This window comes from Bombina bombina, chromosome 2, assembly GCF_027579735.1.
Source record: "Bombina bombina isolate aBomBom1 chromosome 2, aBomBom1.pri, whole genome shotgun sequence".
Lineage (NCBI taxonomy): Eukaryota > Metazoa > Chordata > Amphibia > Anura > Bombinatoridae > Bombina > Bombina bombina.
The window spans coordinates 1,192,262,311-1,192,281,441 of NC_069500.1; the positions used below are offsets into that span (position 1 = coordinate 1,192,262,311).

Consider the following 19,131-nt stretch of genomic DNA (forward strand, 5'->3'; position numbering starts at 1 on the left):
AATTTAACACACCTGCTCCCCATTCACACCTGAGACCTTGTAATAAGTCACATGACACCGGGGAGGGAAAATGGCTAATTGGGCACAATTTGGACATTTCCACTTAGGGGTGTACTCACTTTTGTTGCCAACAGTTTAGACATTAACGGCTGTATTGAGTTATTTTGAGGGGACAACAAATTTACACTGTTATACAGCCTGTACACTCACTACTTTACATTGTAGCAAAGTGTCATTTCTTCAGTGTTGTCACATGAAAAGATATAATATGTGTGTGTATATAAATAAATATTTATAGTATGTATATATATATATATATATATATATATATATATATATATGTGCGTGTGTGTTTTTGTGTGTAATTTTAGATATACAAATATATTTCAAACCTAAATAAAATGTTAGCATATTTCGTTGATATGAAATAGCCATTTTCTCAAGTTGCCTTTGTTTTTTTTTAAATATTGTTTTTTATTGAACAATTTTCAATTTTACAACAACAACAGGTAGGAATAAGAGAAAAATAAATAATTGAATATAATAATAATGGACTAAAAAGTAGAAGAGAAGGGAAAAAAAGAAAAAAAGAAAAAAAGAAAAAAAGAAAAAAAGGGGGGATAAATAAGTAAAATTACAAATAGACAAGTAAAATTAAGAACATTATGAAGAAGGGACAAAACAGTATGGGTCATCACAGCAATTTTTAGGACTGTAGTAAATCAATTAATTAATAATCAGCCAGGTGGAGGCTAGTAGGGCAATTTACATCAAGTGCGCTAAGGCGAATACAGAGATGGAGGGGAAGGCGGAGACAGTGTTAGGAAGAGAACAGAAAAGAGAGAAGTGAGAGGAGAGGTCATAGGCGCTAGTGCTGGGATCTCAGTGGGTTTATGGTTTCCCAATAAAACTTGACAAGGTGGTAGTGTGCCATTTTGTTATTTTTAAAATAATAGTACTCCTCTAAGTGGATTAACTCTTGTGTTCGCGCCTTCCAGGTCTCTATTGTGGGAACTATTTCTGTTTTCCAAGCCCTAGCTATAAGGGATTTCGCCCCGTTCAAACATATCTGGAGGAGGTGCGCGCGGAGTTTACAGGACTGTTTGGATGTGTCATTGAATAGTACCATGGCGGGTGTAATTACAAATGGTGTATCAAATAATGGTGCTACAAATCGTCACAGAGCCTGCCAAAAGGCCCGTAGCTTAGGGCAGGACCACCATATATGGGTCATGTGACCAACGCCCCCGCAGCCCCTCCAACATCCAGAAGGGGAACCAGGATAAATGTGGGAGAGCCTCAAAGGTGTTACGTACCACCTGGTTATGATTTTGTAATTAATTTCCAAGATTTGGGTGGAGGTGGATGAGCTGCGAGTGCGCTGATACATTTTTTCCCACTGCTCCTCTGAAAATTCCAGTTCCAGCTCAGCTGACCAAGTCTGTGTGGTTTTAGGCAACCGTTTATATAGGCACGCATCAAGGATTCTCTTAGACAAGGCTAGGGAACCCTTTAGGGCTCCTCCATGTCTACAAATAGATTCAAAGTGCGTAAGGGGGCGAAGGAGAGAGAGTTTATGGGGGGAGGTTGCTAAAAGGTGCTGAAGTTGGGAATATTTAAGCCATTGTCCAAAGGTGCCCTGTAGCACATCTGACAATTCACGTGCAGATTTCAATGTGCCCAAGTGAAGGAATTCACAAAGTGGAGAAGAGAGGCCTAAGTCAGAAAATCTAGTGTATTTGCTCACGGTATGGATGCTTTGTAGCCATTCCGTGTTTTGGAAAATCGGAAACATGGGGGAAAAAGGGGAGGAGATTCCAGGAACGTGGTCCAGGATATTGTCCCATGTGTGGAAAATATGTTTATATAGGGGCGAAGTTTTTGTCACTAGCGGTCTATAAGTATGAGGCAGCCAACAGAGAGGGCCTATTTGAGGAGATTGGAGAATGTGTGCGTCTAGTAATATCCATGCTTTATCTATGTGTCCTACATGCCAGTCTAACACACGTTGTAGTGTGTCCGCTTGGTAATACTGGGTGATGCACGGGACCGCCAGTCCTCCTTTGATCTTTGGTCGATATAAAGTGTGCCTCGCTACTCTAGGTCTTTTGCTTCCCCATATGAATTTATTAAGAGTCGACTGCAGCTGGTCTAGGTAAGTCTGAGGGAGGTCAATAGGAACTGTCTGGAAAGTATATAGAACAAGAGGCAAAATGGACATCTTAACTACCTGCATTCTGCCCCACCAAGAGAACGTCTTGGATTGCCAGTTCTGGCTACTAGATTGGATCCGTTTAAGGAGCGGGATATAATTAGCCTGAAAGAGAGAGCTTATTTTAGGGGTGAGGGCAATACCTAGGTATTTTATCTGATCGGTACATAAATGATATGGGCACACCTCGGATAGGGCCGCAAATTGTTTAGGCTTCATGTTTATATTGAGGATATTAGATTTTTGATCATTTATGTGAAAGTGTGATAGTTTACCAAACCGGCGGAACTCTGCTAGGAGGTGAGTAATCGAATTACGGGGGTCGGACAGAGTTAACAAGATGTCGTCGGCATATAGACTGATTTTGTATTCGGAAGGACCTACTGTAATCCCCTTAATGTTCATATTATTCCTAATGTGTGCGGCTAATGGTTCCATTGCTATTGCAAACAGCAATGGAAAAAGTGGACACCCCTGACGGGTTCCATTATATATTTGAAAGGGGTCTGAGAGAGTGTTATTAACTTTGATCCTAGCTGAAGGGCTGTCATATAAACTAAAGATTCTATTTATGGTCGTGTCTCCAAAGCCGAATTCCGTCAGGGTCGATTTAAGATATGTCCAGTTCAGTCTGTCGAATGCTTTTTCCGCGTCGGTAGAGACCAGGACTGCTTCGATTTTGGAAGTAGACACGTAGTCTATTAAGTGCAATGTTCGGATAGTATTGTCCCTGGCCTCCCGACGCGGAATAAAGCCTGTCTGGTCAGTGTGTACAAGTCGTGGTAGTAGTTTATTAATTCTGGTAGCGAGAATTTTGGCATAAATATTTGCGTCCATGTTAATTAAAGAGATGGGGCGGTAACTACCCGGAAGGTTAGGGGGTTTATCTTGTTTGTGGATCAGGGTAATATGCGCTGACAGCATATCTCTGGAGAAGGGCTCATGATTATCTACTGATTTGAATAGAGTGGCTAAATGCGGGGCTAGAATGTGCTTAAAAGATTTATAATAGGAATTGGACAGTCCGTCCGGGCCAGGGGTTTTGTGGTTAGGTAGGGATTCAATAGCTGAGAGAATCTCGGCCACTTCGATGGGTGCATCAAGTTGATCTGACTCCGATTGAGACAAGGTCTGAAGACCTGCGCAGCGAACATAATCCTCACATTCCGCTCAAGTTTGGCTGTCATTTAAAGGGGGGAGTTGATATAAGGACTTGAAGAATGTATGAAACACTCTAGCTATTCCCTTGCTATCTTGAATGTCTACTGAGTCTTGAGAAGATATTTTGTGTATAAAGGAGTTAAGCGTCCTTTGACGAAGCGCTTTGGCCAATAGTGTGCCTATCCTATTCCCCTCCGTAAAGTAAAGCTTGCGCAAGAAAAAGGCATGTTTCAGGGCTTCCCTATTGAGATATGCGTTAAGGTCTCTTCTGGCTTTCGTCAGCTTATCCTCTAGAAGTTTGTTGTGTGGTGCAATTGCAAATTCTGTCGCAGCGCTATTTAAATTTGTTGTCAGTGAATCGAATTCTTTTCTCCTTAGTTTAACTAGGTTTGCTTTATATTTAAGGAAATCCCCTCTGATAACTGCCTTGTGCGCGTCCCACACTGTTGCCTTTGTTTTTAGCTAACTGGGAATTGAGGACAAGTATCCATGTTTTCTAAAAATAGGGAGATTTTTGTAATGCTGTTTTCTTGACCAAATTCTATGCACCTATTAGTATTAGAAAAATCTCATGTGCATAGTAAGCAAGGTGACCTAACAAAAACATTCACTGACAGAGATTAGATTTATTTAAAACACTATGGACTAGATTACAAGTGGATAGAAAAAAATATATAAACACGGTGCGTTCTACACCACTTAAGTGAAATCAATAGCACTTTTTCTCTCATATTAGTTATTTTACATTTCTTGAGTGACAGTCTATGGTGTGCTAACATCTGCATGTTAGATAGTGCAGGCTCACTAAATCCCTTACATAACAGACTTCTATTATGAAGCACAGTAAAATTAACGTTGCTCAAGTGCTAAGCCAAGGGTGTGCAAAGCCAATGATGCGCAAGTAGCGGAATATTCAATATAGTTATAATAATAGTATATAATAGTGCTACATTTTACAACTGCATTTTGGACAGTGCTCGAGTGCAACACAACTCACCAATTTTAATGCAAGCACTATGAGCATCCTTGCATCACTACCTGCTCTACCTATTAAAAGTATAGTGCATGCTAAACAAACCTTTGGCTAAGTTTAAATGCTTTAGTTACAATATTTATCCATCCACTTGTAATACCAAATTGTACATTATTCATCGAACAAGGTCAAGCAAAAGATGCACACTGCTCTACCGATTGCTCTCCAGTTGTAATCTAACCCTATACAAATACAAAAACAATGGCCCACTACTCTCTTTTAGATACAATATTGTGATGGATTTGTCCCTTTAATCTTTTTTCTTGTTCACGTTAATATTTTTTGTCCTTCCAGAGATATTACCACCAATAAAAGTTCTCAGAAAGTATGAAAATATTGCTGAAATTTAGAGATGTTCCACCAGGTTTCCATAAATAATTAGGGCTGAGCTTAAAAAGAGCTCAAAAGGACTCGTAGAGTAGTTTTTGTTTTTATTATTATTATAATAAGTGTAAGCTTTTATGACCATTTCAGTGACAGCTTTTACTGTGCACAAAGCATATGTACAATGAACATCTGCTCAAGAGAGTCTGTAGTGACAAGTAATGTTCAGTGACGAGACAAAATGAGTTAACACGAATGCAATATATACTCTGAGCTGGTGCAGAAGCATGTTGCATATGTATATATCACAAGCATTTTTATTTCAAATCATATTTCTATTTAAAACTAAAACGCATTCATTTGTTTTTCATTGTTGAGTTTTACTTCCCTTTAATCTTGAAATCTTTTAGTAAAAGACACTGTATGATACTGTCTGTAAACTTCCAATGCATTTTTTTATTTAATATAATACAGCTATATAGTCATAATTGTATAACAGAATACATAAAAAATATAGTTGTCATATGAAGAGCAAATGTATGTAAGGGTCATCCTAAGCAGTAAAGAATAAGGGCCAGTATACTCCAGAAATAAAGATAGATTGAAGCTAATGACTTTAATTTATTTGGCCCCTACAATTCCTTTAAATATGTTATTAATGCACAGATGTTTATTATTTATTTATAATAGTACAAATTTTATTGTAGTAAAGATTATCCTGAGCCGTGTTTAAAAAATGAAACCTTTAATGACGTCACAAGCAGCCAGAGGACCATAAAACCAAAACTACCATCTACTTGGGTACAAGTAAGCGATTTTCATACTAGCATTTTAGAGGCACGAAAAAAAACTATTTACTTTAAATCTTTGCATACACATAATTGCTAAATATTTGATCTTATGATGAACTACGAATTAAAAAAACAACATACCGTCACAACAGGCTGTCCAGACAGAGCATCTTCACCAATAACAGCAGTGTAAGTGCTTTGGCTGAAAATGGGCGAATTATCATTGACATCTGTTACATTTATATTCACGGTTGCAACATCACTAAGAGGCGGAGTCCCTCCATCTGTGCCCTCTACTGTCAAATAATACTCAGGAGACATTTCATAGTCCAAACTTTCAATAATAAATAGAACTCCTATTGAGAAGATTACAAACATATTATTAAATGCAAGTTTGAACATTTTATAAACATTAGAACATTTTAGGTTTAACTTTATGTTCCAGTGCTGAAATTTGGCGATCCTTTGCTTTTCTTTATCTTCTTATTAAATTACATTACCATATAGTTTTATATTTTTAAAATATTTAAAAGAAAGGCAAAAAGATCATAATTTGAGAAAAAAATCAATTCACATTTTTGTATGATTAGCTCTGTTTGCATGATGTGTTTAACATAAATGTGTGTTATTCTAGCCAATCCATTTTCTTATATTCTGGGCAGGTGATTTTATTTCAGTTAAGCCTGCGTTGTTGAGGAAAAATACCTGTAAGTGGATTTATGCTAAATTTTCCGTGCTCATTTCCACTTATTATTTTATATGTAATTTCTGCGTTGGCTTCAATATCTCGACTTGTAGCGTAAACCTGAAGTACTTCAGTTCCAACAGCCACATCTTCTGATAGAGACGAACCATATTCTCGATGTTCAAATACTGGTGGGTTATCATTTATATCCAAGACTGACACCACAAGGGTTGAAACAGAAGAAAGCTTGCGAGGTAAACCTTGATCTGTCGCTTTAACAGTCAGGGTATAAACTGCTTGTAACTCCCGATCCAAAGGCTTCTCCAAACTAATTATTCCAGACAACTCATCAATTGAGAATTGACCTTCTGCCGAGTTGACTAATGAATATTGCACCTTATGATTAAGTCCTACAAAGCAAACCACAAAAGTGATTTAAAGAAAGACAAAGAGATGGAAGACGTTTTAATATCAGACTAAAACTATAAAATCATAACAGTCATCAGTCTATTTTTTTTTATTCAAAAGCTGCGTAACATAACTTTTAAAAACATCTAATAGAATATAATTAGCGTGTATAAATGACTTTGGAATAAAAGCACTCACTTAAAACAATGAAAGTGGTTTCTCCCTAATTAGGAATTTGTGGGAACAAAACAAGTGCTACATAAAATAAGCAATGTGAGATGCTTATGTGTTTTAAATTAACCTCTTAAGGACATATGACGGAATTTTTCCGTCATAAAACAATTGAGCAAACTGAAAGCTGTGTCCTTAAAGGGTTAAAGAGATTATTAAAATAAATGTATTAAAGCCTATGGTTTATATGGAAGTCTGCTCAGAGAGCTCTTTTTCCCCATGGATTAAAGGGACATTCCGGTCAAAATATAAATGCACATAAATAAATTGCACATTTGCAATATAAATTTATTAGCAAAAATTCTTCTAGTAAAAGTTATCACTGTTTTAGTGTTAACATTTTTCTCTGCACGTTTATGTGAAGCATAGCTAGATATTCTTAGTACACCAATATTTTAAATACTGCAGCTGCTCAGAGTGCCAGTGGGACTTGTATCATGTCAGCAATTAACAAATTGAGTCATTAGCAGATGGTAAAAGCACATTAGGCTATCTGAGCTGAAGGTATCACTGATATTTAACAACATTGTACACATAGGAGCATAAGGCATCATGCACTTGAAGTACCCCTCAAAATATGATGTCACCCCCTTCCCACATACTACTGCCCTAGGCCAAATTACACCCCCAAATCCATCTGAAAACGCATTTTAAACAATTAATCTCACAAAATTTCTAAAAACAACATTTTGAAAACCTACTTTAAACTAAGAAACAAATAAAATATTATCACTCGAATATTCATTCACGTTTGGATGTTATAAAAATGGCAAAGATATAATGATAAAGAAAGTGTTAAACAACCATGTGATATTATGAACTGAGCTTGTAAGCAGACTAGAAAACCTGTAATCACAAAGTAATTATCCTCTACTATTTAGATATTTTTTATGTTTCTCTTTGCTATTGGCAGCTGATTTTTTGTCTCTGTGTCGGCCTTTGAGAAACTTGTAAAATTGTCTGTTATATTGAACTTTTCATATAGCAAATCCAGGTTTCAAGGCAGCCAAACAAATTTCAACAGCAGTGCTTTGCAGAAACTGGAGTACAGCTGATAAGAAGGTCAAAAAATAGCAGAGCTAAGAAGTGTTTTGTCGAAGAGCAATTTCTAAAAGACTGCAATCCCCCAGTATTATAAATCTATAGCTAGTTGATTGCTATCACTGTAAAATCCAGTGTTCAGGACCACAATTTATAAAGCCCTATACATAACATCTATAGCTGGCCTGCACCTTTAAAGGGACATTAAACACTAAATACACGCTAGATAGAATGATACATTCAAAGAAAAGATTAGTCCATGACTAACATGTAGATGTATATTTTAAAGTTTCATTAGTTGTTTAAAAAGTGACAAAATAAGTGTAAAGTTTTAGTGTCTATAAAACACTGGGAGCTGCCATGTTGTAACTTGTGTTACCTTCTCTGCTGTGGCCAATTAGGGTCAGTTATAAATAGGTCACTAGAGTGTGCAGCCAATGGCTGTGCTGGATTTAACAGTGTTCTGCACTTCCATTTCTAACAGGAACTGAAAAGCTCATATTTTCAGAATGGAATTACAGGCAAAGAGGACAAAATAAATAATGAAAGTATATTGCAGAGTTGTTTTATTATATACAATTTATCATTTTATATTACTATCTCAAAGTGTTTAATGTCCCTTTAAAGGGACAGTTCACCCAAAACATTTCTCCCATTTAAATTGTTCCCAATGATCCATGTTAGCTGCTGGGGTGTATTAAATTGTTTACAAGTAGCTCCTTTACCCCTATTTTGACCTTTGAAATAGCTAATTTAGCTTCTGGTTTGCCAACCTATACTGAAAGTTTTGATATTGGAGTCTCAGCTATTGAATAGTCTAAGTAAACACAGCCAGCAGACAAAATTAAACTCAAAGTGGGGTGCAGGATAGTTGAGTAATAAAATGATAATTTTCCATTGTATTGAGCTTTAGTTTTCCAGACAATTATAAGGAAGCAAGTGTGCGTACACAAAGTGATAACATAATGAGATCTGATGTTACCTGAAGCTGAACCCATTGTAATAGGCTGGGGTTTAAAAGCACAAAACCAGCTACTTCATATACACAAACCTGAAAATGCATTTTCTCATACATTTTATACTCTGCAGCTGGTATAACAAGTCACTGAAAATAACAATTGTACAGTGTACTGTCCCTTTAAGCACAATTTATAGGATGTGTGCCCTTCTACAGCCCAAAGTAAAAATGCTTTATGCTTTCGCTATACAGCAACAGGAAGCCAGATGATTAAGTGCTGTGTCATTCTTTATGTACGTATTGTATCTTTTGTGATCACTTGCATCCAAATCTGGACTTGGCTGCAGCTATGGTATTAACAAAATCAATTCTATTTATAAATATAAACTCATAAATAACAAAATTATACGCTGCAGATCCGGTATCTAGTGTTTGTTTTAACCAGTTCAGTTATATTTACTACTACACATTTTAGTGGTAAGGTTGAAACACAATTCCACAGCAATTCATTGTCTTTCCATCATCCATGCTATATATGGCATACTTTTTTTTTTTACCAGCTTTTAAACACAACTGAAATTTTTTTCCACAATGGAAATTTAAAATATGTTGCACAAAGAAAGGCTTCACTGAATTTCATAAAAGTTAAAGTCTTAGTGAGCAAGCATGTGTATTGTATCCTTAAAGGGACAGTCTACAATAGAATGTTTATTGTTTTAAAAGATAGATAATCCCTTTATTACCCATTCCCCAGTTTTGCAAAACCAACACAGTTATATTAATATACTTTTTACCTTTGTGATTATCTTGCATCTAAGCATCTTCTGACAGCCCCCTGATCACATGATTGTGACTATTTAAAATCTATTGAGTTGCATTTATTACTGTGTTGTGCTGACTTTTAAATAACTTATCGGGCGTGAACACATTGTTATCTATATGGCCGACATGAACTAGCAGTCTCCTGTTGTGAAAAGCAAATACAAAAGAAGGTGATTAAGAGGCTGTCAATAGAGCCTTTGAAACAGGAAGACATTTAGAGGTTTAAATGTTATAAAGTATATTAATCTAACAATGTTGGTTGGGCAAAGCTGGGTAAAGGGTAGTAAAGGCATTATCTATCTTTTTAAATAATAAAATGTTTTGTGTAGACTGTCACTTTAAAATATTTAGATCTTCAAAAGAAGTCAAATTCATAAATGGGACAGATGTAATGGTAAATTGTTTTGCTTGTAATGTGTTTCCACTGACTGTCATACCAGCTGCAGAGTATAAAATGTATGGAAAATTCGCTTATTTTTTGTATATAACCATTTCTGCTAATTGAAACCACAACCCAATATAATGGGCTGAGCTTGTAGGGGAAAATATCTCCTTATCTTATCTGCCTAATTATTATTTCTCACTGTCTACTCAAAGACCAATACTTTCAGAGAACAAGGGGAAATTAATATTTTAGAATCTCTGTCATACACACTCTACTGGGAGCATTATATAATCTAAGCCTTCTTGTTTAATTACAGGTTATATAAAACACTATGTAAAGGGACATTGTAAACTAGATTTTTCTTTGCATAAATGTTTTGTAGATTTTTTTTATAAAAATGTATAACATTGTGCTTATTTTTAGACTCCTAACCAAGCCCCAAAGTTTTAGATGGGTACTGATGTCTACAGATTAAAGCTTGCTCCTGTTTGTCTAATGGGTCTTTTCATGCAGGGAAGGGGGGGTGTCTGACAAACCTGATTTCCCAGCCCCTTTGACTGGGTGTCCCAGCCTATCCTCGTCAACAGTGCTAAACTGAGAGCTTCTAAGGAAGTTTTTAAAAGATTTTATTATGGATTTGTATATCATTATCTGTGCACATTCTTTTTTATAGTGGTGTATTACAGGCAGTTATATACTGTCCTTTTAAATACTGACATTTTCAGTATAGGTGGGGATACAACAGGCAAAACTAGATCATTCAAATCATAAAATAATAGAAAAGGTTATATTTGTAAACAATTTAGGGGCAGATTACAAGTGGAGTGGTATTTAATGCTCCCACTCAAGAGCTAACTCCGCTAGAAGCATTCTGCGCATACTGGTAGAGCTCATATTACAAGTTGAAAGTATAAACTCTCTTTACTAGTAATAATATTTTTTTTAGAATGAGAAGATCCAGTGTATTCTTAACACATTGCTAAAAATAACATAAAAGTCCCTTATACTAATATATATGTAAAACAGTGAGTACATCCAATCAGGAGCAGATAAAATTCAACAGAGCGAAGAACTGGAGGGCAGTGGAAATAGATAGATTTTCATTGCTATTTTATGCTTAAAATGTAATGTTCCTGTACATGCCCCTTAAGCTGATTATATACATTTAATGTGCTTGCTACCTGATTATTACACAACAGAACTTACATTTCTTGTCTTCCCTATGTATAGATATGGTTTGTGAGCTAAAGAAACTTTTGCTGTAGATTTCTATTTTATTTTTATTTATTTTTAAATCAGATTGGGATCTCTTTGCAGTGGGGATGGAATATATATAAATATACTGTATATATCATCAGGAACATTGCACAGAATTTCAAAGACAGTTTTTTCTTTCCCATGTGAATTGCTCATTCCTAAGATTATAGTTGGGGGCATGGCTCTACCACTCAATTGTAAGTATTGCTCAGTGTACATTCATTCAGGAGTACAAAGTGAATCAATTTATGATTGTAAAGGCAGAGTCAAAAGAGTCAAAGTTAAACTTTTGTGATTCAAACAGATCATACAATTTTTTAAAAAAACTTTCCAATTTACTTCTATTATCAAATTTGCTTTGTTCGTTTTGTATCCTTTGTTGAAGAGCATGCCATGTCAGGCTCAGCGAGCAGCAGTGAACTACTGTGAGCTATTGGTGGCTGCACATATATTCCTCTTGTCATTGGCTCAACAGATGTAATCAGATAGTCCACAGTGAAGCATTGCTGCTCCTGAGCCTACTTTTCAACAAATGACACCAAGAGAACAAAGGAAGTTTGATAATGAAAGAAAACTGGAAAGTTTTTTTTAAATGGCATTCTATCTGAATCATTTAAGTATCATTTTTACTTTACTGCCCTTTTAAGGAAGGGTGCAGCTGCTTCAAAATTTGCATTTCTAAAAAGGTCAATTACTTATTTTGTGCAAACATTTTTATATTTTAAATTCTCTAAATAAAATGTGGCAACTTTATGTTTCTTTATACTCATACAAATTATACAGTTCCAAACTAAGAAGAGCAGATTCCTTCTCCAACAAAGATATCCTATATTCTGAAGTGTCAAAAATATTATATATCACTTCATAATAAACTCTTTGCAGCATTAAAGGGAAATAAAACATCCTAAAATTATAAAATAAAAGGTTTGTGCAGAAAACCAACTTGCAATATATGTTCATTATTTATTTTACTCCCATTTTATGTAATCTAACTGAAAATTGTGGGTTTTAATTTATGAGAATGTGAAGTATACTCACAAGACTAACCCTGCTACATATCTGCCCCTAACTGACCATGGCAGAGGTGATGAGATAAGGAACTTCAAAACAATTTACATTGTGCTAACAAAATGACAGTGGTAGGCATTGTTTACTCCAGTAATAAGTAAATAATGGTTATTTCAATTAAGATAAATGTTGAAGAACTTGGAGATAGTTGGAGGGAATTGGCCACTGAAAAAGTTGCAGCAAAAATGTGTTAATAGTTTCTAAAAAACAGAATTTATGTTTACCTGATAAATTACTTTCTCCAACGGTGTGTCCGGTCCACGGCGTCATCCTTACTTGTGGGATATTCTCTTCCCCAACAGGAAATGGCAAAGAGCCCAGCAAAGCTGGTCACATGATCCCTCCTAGGCTCCGCCTACCCCAGTCATTCGTCCGACGTAAAGGAGGAATATTTGCATAGGAGAAACCATATGATACCGTGGTGACTGTAGTTAAAGAAAATAAATTATCAGACCTGATTAAAAAACCAGGGCGGGCCGTGGACCGGACACACCGTTGGAGAAAGTAATTTATCAGGTAAACATAAATTCTGTTTTCTCCAACATAGGTGTGTCCGGTCCACGGCGTCATCCTTACTTGTGGGAACCAATACCAAAGCTTTAGGACACGGATGAAGGGAGGGAGCAAATCAGGTCGCCTAAATGGAAGGCACCACGGCTTGCAAAACCTTTCTCCCAAAAATAGCCTCAGAAGAAGCAAAAGTATCAAACTTGTAAAATTTGGTAAAAGTGTGCAGTGAAGACCAAGTCGCTGCCCGACATATCTGATCAACAGAAGCCTCGTTCTTGAAGGCCCATGTGGAAGCCACAGCCCTAGTGGAATGAGCTGTGATTCTTTCAGGAGGCTGCCGTCCGGCAGTCTCATAAGCCAATCTGATGATGCTTTTAATCCAAAAAGAGAGAGAGGTAGAAGTTGCTTTTTGACCTCTCCTTTTACCAGAGTAAACAACAAACAAGGAAGATGTTTGTCTAAAATCCTTTGTAGCATCTAAATAGAATTTTAGAGCGCGAACAACATCCAAATTGTGCAACAAACGTTCCTTCTTTGAAACTGGATTCGGACACAAAGAAGGCACGACTATCTCCTGGTTAATGTTTTTGTTAGAAACAACTTTCGGAAGAAAACCAGGTTTAGTACGTAAAACCACCTTATCTGCATGGAACACCAGATAAGGAGGAGAACACTGCAGAGCAGATAATTCTGAAACTCTTCTAGCAGAAGAAATTGCAACCAAAAACAGAACTTTCCAAGATAATAACTTAATATCAACGGAATGTAAGGGTTCAAACGGAACCCCCTGAAGAACTGAAAGAACTAAGTTGAGACTCCAAGGAGGAGTCAAAGGTTTGTAAACAGGCTTGATTCTAACCAGAGCCTGAACAAAGGCTTGAACATCTGGCACAGCTGCCAACTTTTTGTGAAGTAACACAGACAAGGCAGAAATCTGTCCCTTCAAGGAACTTGCAGATAATCCTTTCTCCAATCCTTCTTGAAGAAAGGATAGAATCTTAGGAATTTTTACCTTGTCCCAAGGGAATCCTTTAGATTCACACCAACAGATATATTTTTTCCATATTTTGTGGTAAATTTTTCTGGTTACAGGCTTTCTGGCCTGAACAAGAGTATCAATAACAGAATCTGAGAACCCTCGCTTTGATAAGATCAAGCGTTCAATCTCCAAGCAGTCAGTTGGAGTGAGACCAGATTCGGATGTTCGAACGGACCTTGAACAAGAAGGTCTCGTCTCAAAGGTAGCTTCCATGGTGGAGCCGATGACATATTCACCAGATCTGCATACCAAGTCCTGCGTGGCCACGCAGGAGCTATCAAGATCACCGATGCCCTCTCCTGATTGATCCTGGCTACCAGCCTGGGGATGAGAGGAAACGGCGGGAATACATAAGCTAGTTTGAAGGTCCAAGGTGCTACTAGTGCATCTACTAGAGTCGCCTTGGGATCCCTGGATCTGGACCCGTAGCAAGGAACCTTGAAGTTCTGACGAGAGGCCATCAGATCCATGTCTGGAATGCCCCACAGTTGAGTAATTTGGGCAAAGATTTCCGGATGGAGTTCCCACTCCCCCGGATGTAATGTCTGACGACTCAGAAAATCCGCTTCCCAATTTTCCACTCCTGGGATGTGGATTGCAGACAGGTGGCAGGAGTGAGTCTCCGCCCATTGAATGATTTTGGTCACTTCTTCCATCGCCAGGGAACTCCTTGTTCCCCCCTGATGGTTGATGTACGCAACAGTCGTCATGTTGTCTGATTGAAACCGTATGAACTTGGCCTTTGCTAGCTGAGGCCAAGCCTTGAGAGCATTGAGTATCGCTCTCAGTTCCAGAATATTTATCGGTAGAAGAGATTCTTCCCGAGACCAAAGACCCTGAGCTTTCAGGGGTCCCCAGACCGCGCCCCAGCCCATCAGACTGGCGTCGGTCGTGACAATGACCCACTCTGGCCTGCGGAAGTTCATCCCTTGTGACAGGTTGTCCAGGGACAGCCACCAACGGAGTGAATCTCTGGTCCTCTGATTTACTTGTATCGTCGGAGACAAGTCTGTATAGTCCCCATTCCACTGACTGAGCATGCACAGTTGTAATGGTCTTAGATGAATGCGCGCAAAAGGAACTATGTCCATTGCCGCTACCATCAAACCTATTACTTCCATGCACTGTGCTATGGAAGGAAGAGGAACGGAATGAAGTATCCGACAAGAGTTTAGAAGTTTTGTTTTTCTGGCCTCTGTCAGAAAAATCCTCATTTCTAAGGAGTCTATTATTGTTCCCAAGAAGGGAACCCTTGTTGACGGAGATAGAGAACTCTTTTCTACGTTCACTTTCCATCCGTGAGATCTGAGAAAGGCCAGGACTATGTCCGTGTGAGCCTTTGCTTGAGGAAGGGACGACGCTTGAATCAGAATGTCGTCCAAGTAAGGTACTACTGCAATGCCCCTTGGTCTTAGCACCGCTAGAAGGGACCCTAGTACCTTTGTGAAAATCCTTGGAGCAGTGGCTAATCCGAAAGGAAGTGCCACGAACTGGTAATGCTTGTCCAGGAATGCGAACCTTAGGAACCGATGATGTTCCTTGTGGATAGGAATATGTAGATACGCATCCTTTAAATCCACCGTGGTCATGAATTGACCTTCCTGGATGGAAGGAAGAATTGTTCGAATGGTTTCCATTTTGAACGATGGAACCTTGAGAAACTTGTTTAGGATCTTGAGATCTAAGATTGGTCTGAACGTTCCCTCTTTTTTGGGAACTACGAACAGATTGGAGTAGAACCCCATCCCTTGTTCCCCTAATGGAACAGGATGAATCACTCCCATTTTTAACAGGTCTTCTACACAATGTAAGAATGCCTGTTTTTTTATGTGGTCTGAAGACAATTGAGACCTGTGGAACCTCCCCCTTGGGGGAAGCCCTTTGAATTCCAGAAGATAACCTTGGGAGACTATTTCTAGTGCCCAAGGATCCATAACATCTCTTGCCCAAGCCTGAGCGAAGAGAGAGAGTCTGCCCCCCACCAGATCCGGTCCCGGATCGGGGGCCAACAGTTCATGCTGTCTTGGTAGCAGTGGCAGGTTTCTTGGCCTGCTTTCCCTTGTTCCAGCCTTGCATTGGTCTCCAGGCTGGCTTGGCTTGAGAAGTATTACCCTCTTGCTTAGAGGACGTAGCACTTGGGGCTGGTCCGTTTCTACGAAAGGGACGAAAATTAGGTTTATTTTTGGCCTTGAAAGACCTATCCTGAGGAAGGGCGTGGCCCTTGCCCCCAGTGATATCAGAGATAATCTCTTTCAAGTCAGGGCCAAACAGCGTTTTCCCCTTGAAAGGAATGTTAAGCAATTTGTTCTTGGAAGACGCATCCGCTGACCAAGATTTCAACCAAAGCGCTCTGCGCGCCACAATAGCAAACCCAGAATTTTTCGCCGCTAACCTAGCCAATTGCAAAGTGGCGTCTAGGGTGAAAGAATTAGCCAATTTGAGAGCACGGATTCTGTCCATAATCTCCTCATAAGGAGGAGAATCACTAGTGATCGCCTTTTCTAGCTCATCGAACCAGAAACACGCGGCTGTAGTGACAGGGACAATGCAAGAAATTGGTTGTAGAAGGTAACCTTGCTGAACAAACATCTTTTTAAGCAAACCTTCTAATTTTTTATCCATAGGATCTTTGAAAGCACAACTATCTTCTATGGGTATAGTGGTGCGTTTGTTTAAAGTAGAAACCGCCCCCTCGACCTTGGGGACTGTCTGACATAAGTCCTTTCTGGGGTCGACCATAGGAAACAATTTTTTAAATATGGGGGGAGGGACGAAAGGTATACCGGGCCTCTCCCATTCTTTATTTACAATGTCCGCCACCCGCTTGGGTATAGGAAAAGCTTCTGGGGGCCCCGGGACCTCTAGGAACTTGTCCATTTTACATAGTTTCTCTGGGATGATCAAATTCTCACAATCATCCAGAGTGGATAACACCTCCTTAAGCAGAGCGCGGAGATGTTCCAACTTAAATTTAAATGTAATCACATCAGGTTCAGCTTGTTGAGAAATTTTCCCTGAATCTGAAATTTCTCCCTCAGACAAAACCTCCCTGGCCCCCTCAGACTGGTGTAGGGGCCCTTCAGAAACAATATCATCAGCGTCCTCATGCTCTTCAGTATTATCTAAAACAGAGCAGTCGCGCTTACGCTGATAAGTGGGCATTTTGGCTAAAATGTTTTTGATAGAATTATCCATTACAGCCGTTAATTGTTGCATAGTAAGGAGTATTGGCGCGCTAGATGTACTAGGGGCCTCCTGAGTGGGCAAGACTGGTGTAGACGAAGGAGGGGATGATGCAGTACCATGCTTACTCCCCTCACTTGAGGAATCATCTTGGGCATCATTTTCTCTAAATTTTGTGTCACATAAATCACATCTATTTAAATGAGAAGGAACCTTGGCTTCCCCACATTCAGAACACAGTCTATCTGGTAGTTCAGACATGTTAAACAGGCATAAACTTGATAACAAAGTACAAAAAACGTTTTAAAATAAAACCGTTACTGTCACTTTAAATTTTAAACTGAACACACTTTATTACTGCAATTGCGAAAAAGTATGAAGGAATTGTTCAAAATTCACCAAAATTTCACCACAGTGTCTTAAAGCCTTAAAAGTATTGCACACCAAATTTGGAAGCTTTAACCCTTAAAATAACGGAACCGGAGCCGTTTTTATCTTTAACCCCTTTACAGTCCCTGGTATCTGCTTTGCTGAGACCCAACCAAGCCCAAAGGGGAATACGATACCAAATGACGCCTTCAGAAAGTCTTTTCTATGTATCAGAGCTCCTCACACATGCGACTGCATGTCATGCTTCTCAAAAACAAGTGCGCAATACCGGCGCGAAAATGAGACTCTGCCTATGATAAGGGAAAGCCCCTAGAGAATAAGGTGTCCCAAACAGTGCCTGCCGATATTATTTTACAAAATACCCAGATTAAAATGATTCCTCAAGGCTAAATATGTTTATTATATGAATCGATTTAGCCCAGAAAATGTCTACAGTCTTAAAAAGCCCTTGTGAAGCCCTTATTTATTGTCTGTAATAAAAATGGCTTACCGGATCCCATAGGGAAAATGACAGCTTCCAGCATTACATCGTCTTGTTAGAATGTGTCATACCTCAAGCAGTAAAATTCTGCTCACTGTTCCCTCAACTGAAGTTAATTCCTCTCAACAGTCCTGTGTGGAACAGCCATCGATTTTAGTAACGGTTGCTAAAATCATTTTCCTCTTACAAACAGAAATCTTCATCTCTTTTCTGTTTCAGAGTAAATAGTACATACCAGCACTATTTTAAAATAACAAACTCTTGATTGAATAATAAAAACTACAGTTAAACACTAAAAAACTCTAAGCCATCTCCGTGGAGATGTTGCCTGTACAACGGCAAAGAGAATGACTGGGGTAGGCGGAGCCTAGGAGGGATCATGTGACCAGCTTTGCTGGGCTCTTTGCCATTTCCTGTTGGGGAAGAGAATATCCCACAAGTAAGGATGACGCCGTGGACCGGACACACCTATGTTGGAGAAACATTCACACTTTTGGCTGATGTGTTAATATCTTGTAATTGCAAGGTGTTTATGTCCCTTTAATAGGGACCCTTACAATTGTGTAGTCCAACATAGAAATGGTCTATAAAATCATAAATAGTACCTGCATCAGCATCAATAGCCTGCACTCTTGTTAGTGGTGTTTTAGGTTCAGTGTTTTCAAAGACTGTAACTGTGTAAGGATCTGCTGAAAATTCTGGAGCATTGTCATTCACATCTTCTAATGTAATTTCTATATCAGCTTGGCAGTACATTCCTCCTCCATCTGTGGCTTTTACAAAGAGATGATAAACTTCCTGTGTTTCACGGTCAAGGGGAGATAAAGTTTTCAGTTCACCTAAAAATAAATAAATAAAAAGAAAAATGGTCAATGAAACTATTAAAAATATCTATATCTATATATATATCTATCTATCTATCTATCTATCTATCTATCTATATATATATATATAATAACCTAGAACAAGAAAGCGTTGTTACCAGGGACACCTAAATATTCATAGTAAAACGTGTATTTTAGTGGGGAACATCCAGGCAGCAGCCATAGGTGGTGCTGCTCCAGATTTTCAGCTTATCGACTATTATTTTAATGAACAGCTTTAAATATAATGGCCATCCTGCTCTTAGCTAGCTGTTAATTGCTCAGCTAG

The 19,131-nt window shown here is 38.3% G+C and overlaps 1 protein-coding gene across 4 annotated transcripts in view; it reads right to left on the bottom strand.

Moving 5' to 3' along the window:
- Positions 1–19,131, bottom strand: part of FAT1 (FAT atypical cadherin 1) — a 369,065-nt gene that overhangs the window by 46,343 nt on the left and 303,591 nt on the right. For all 4 annotated transcript variants that reach the window (XM_053703897.1, XM_053703899.1, XM_053703898.1 and 1 more), the window contains exons 13-15: positions 18,585–18,818; positions 6,227–6,616; positions 5,663–5,877 (exon numbers count right to left, since the gene is read on the bottom strand). In XM_053703897.1, the coding sequence (XP_053559872.1) occupies positions 5,663–5,877; positions 6,227–6,616; positions 18,585–18,818 (839 nt within the window). The remainder of the gene's footprint in view (positions 1–5,662; positions 5,878–6,226; positions 6,617–18,584; positions 18,819–19,131) is intronic.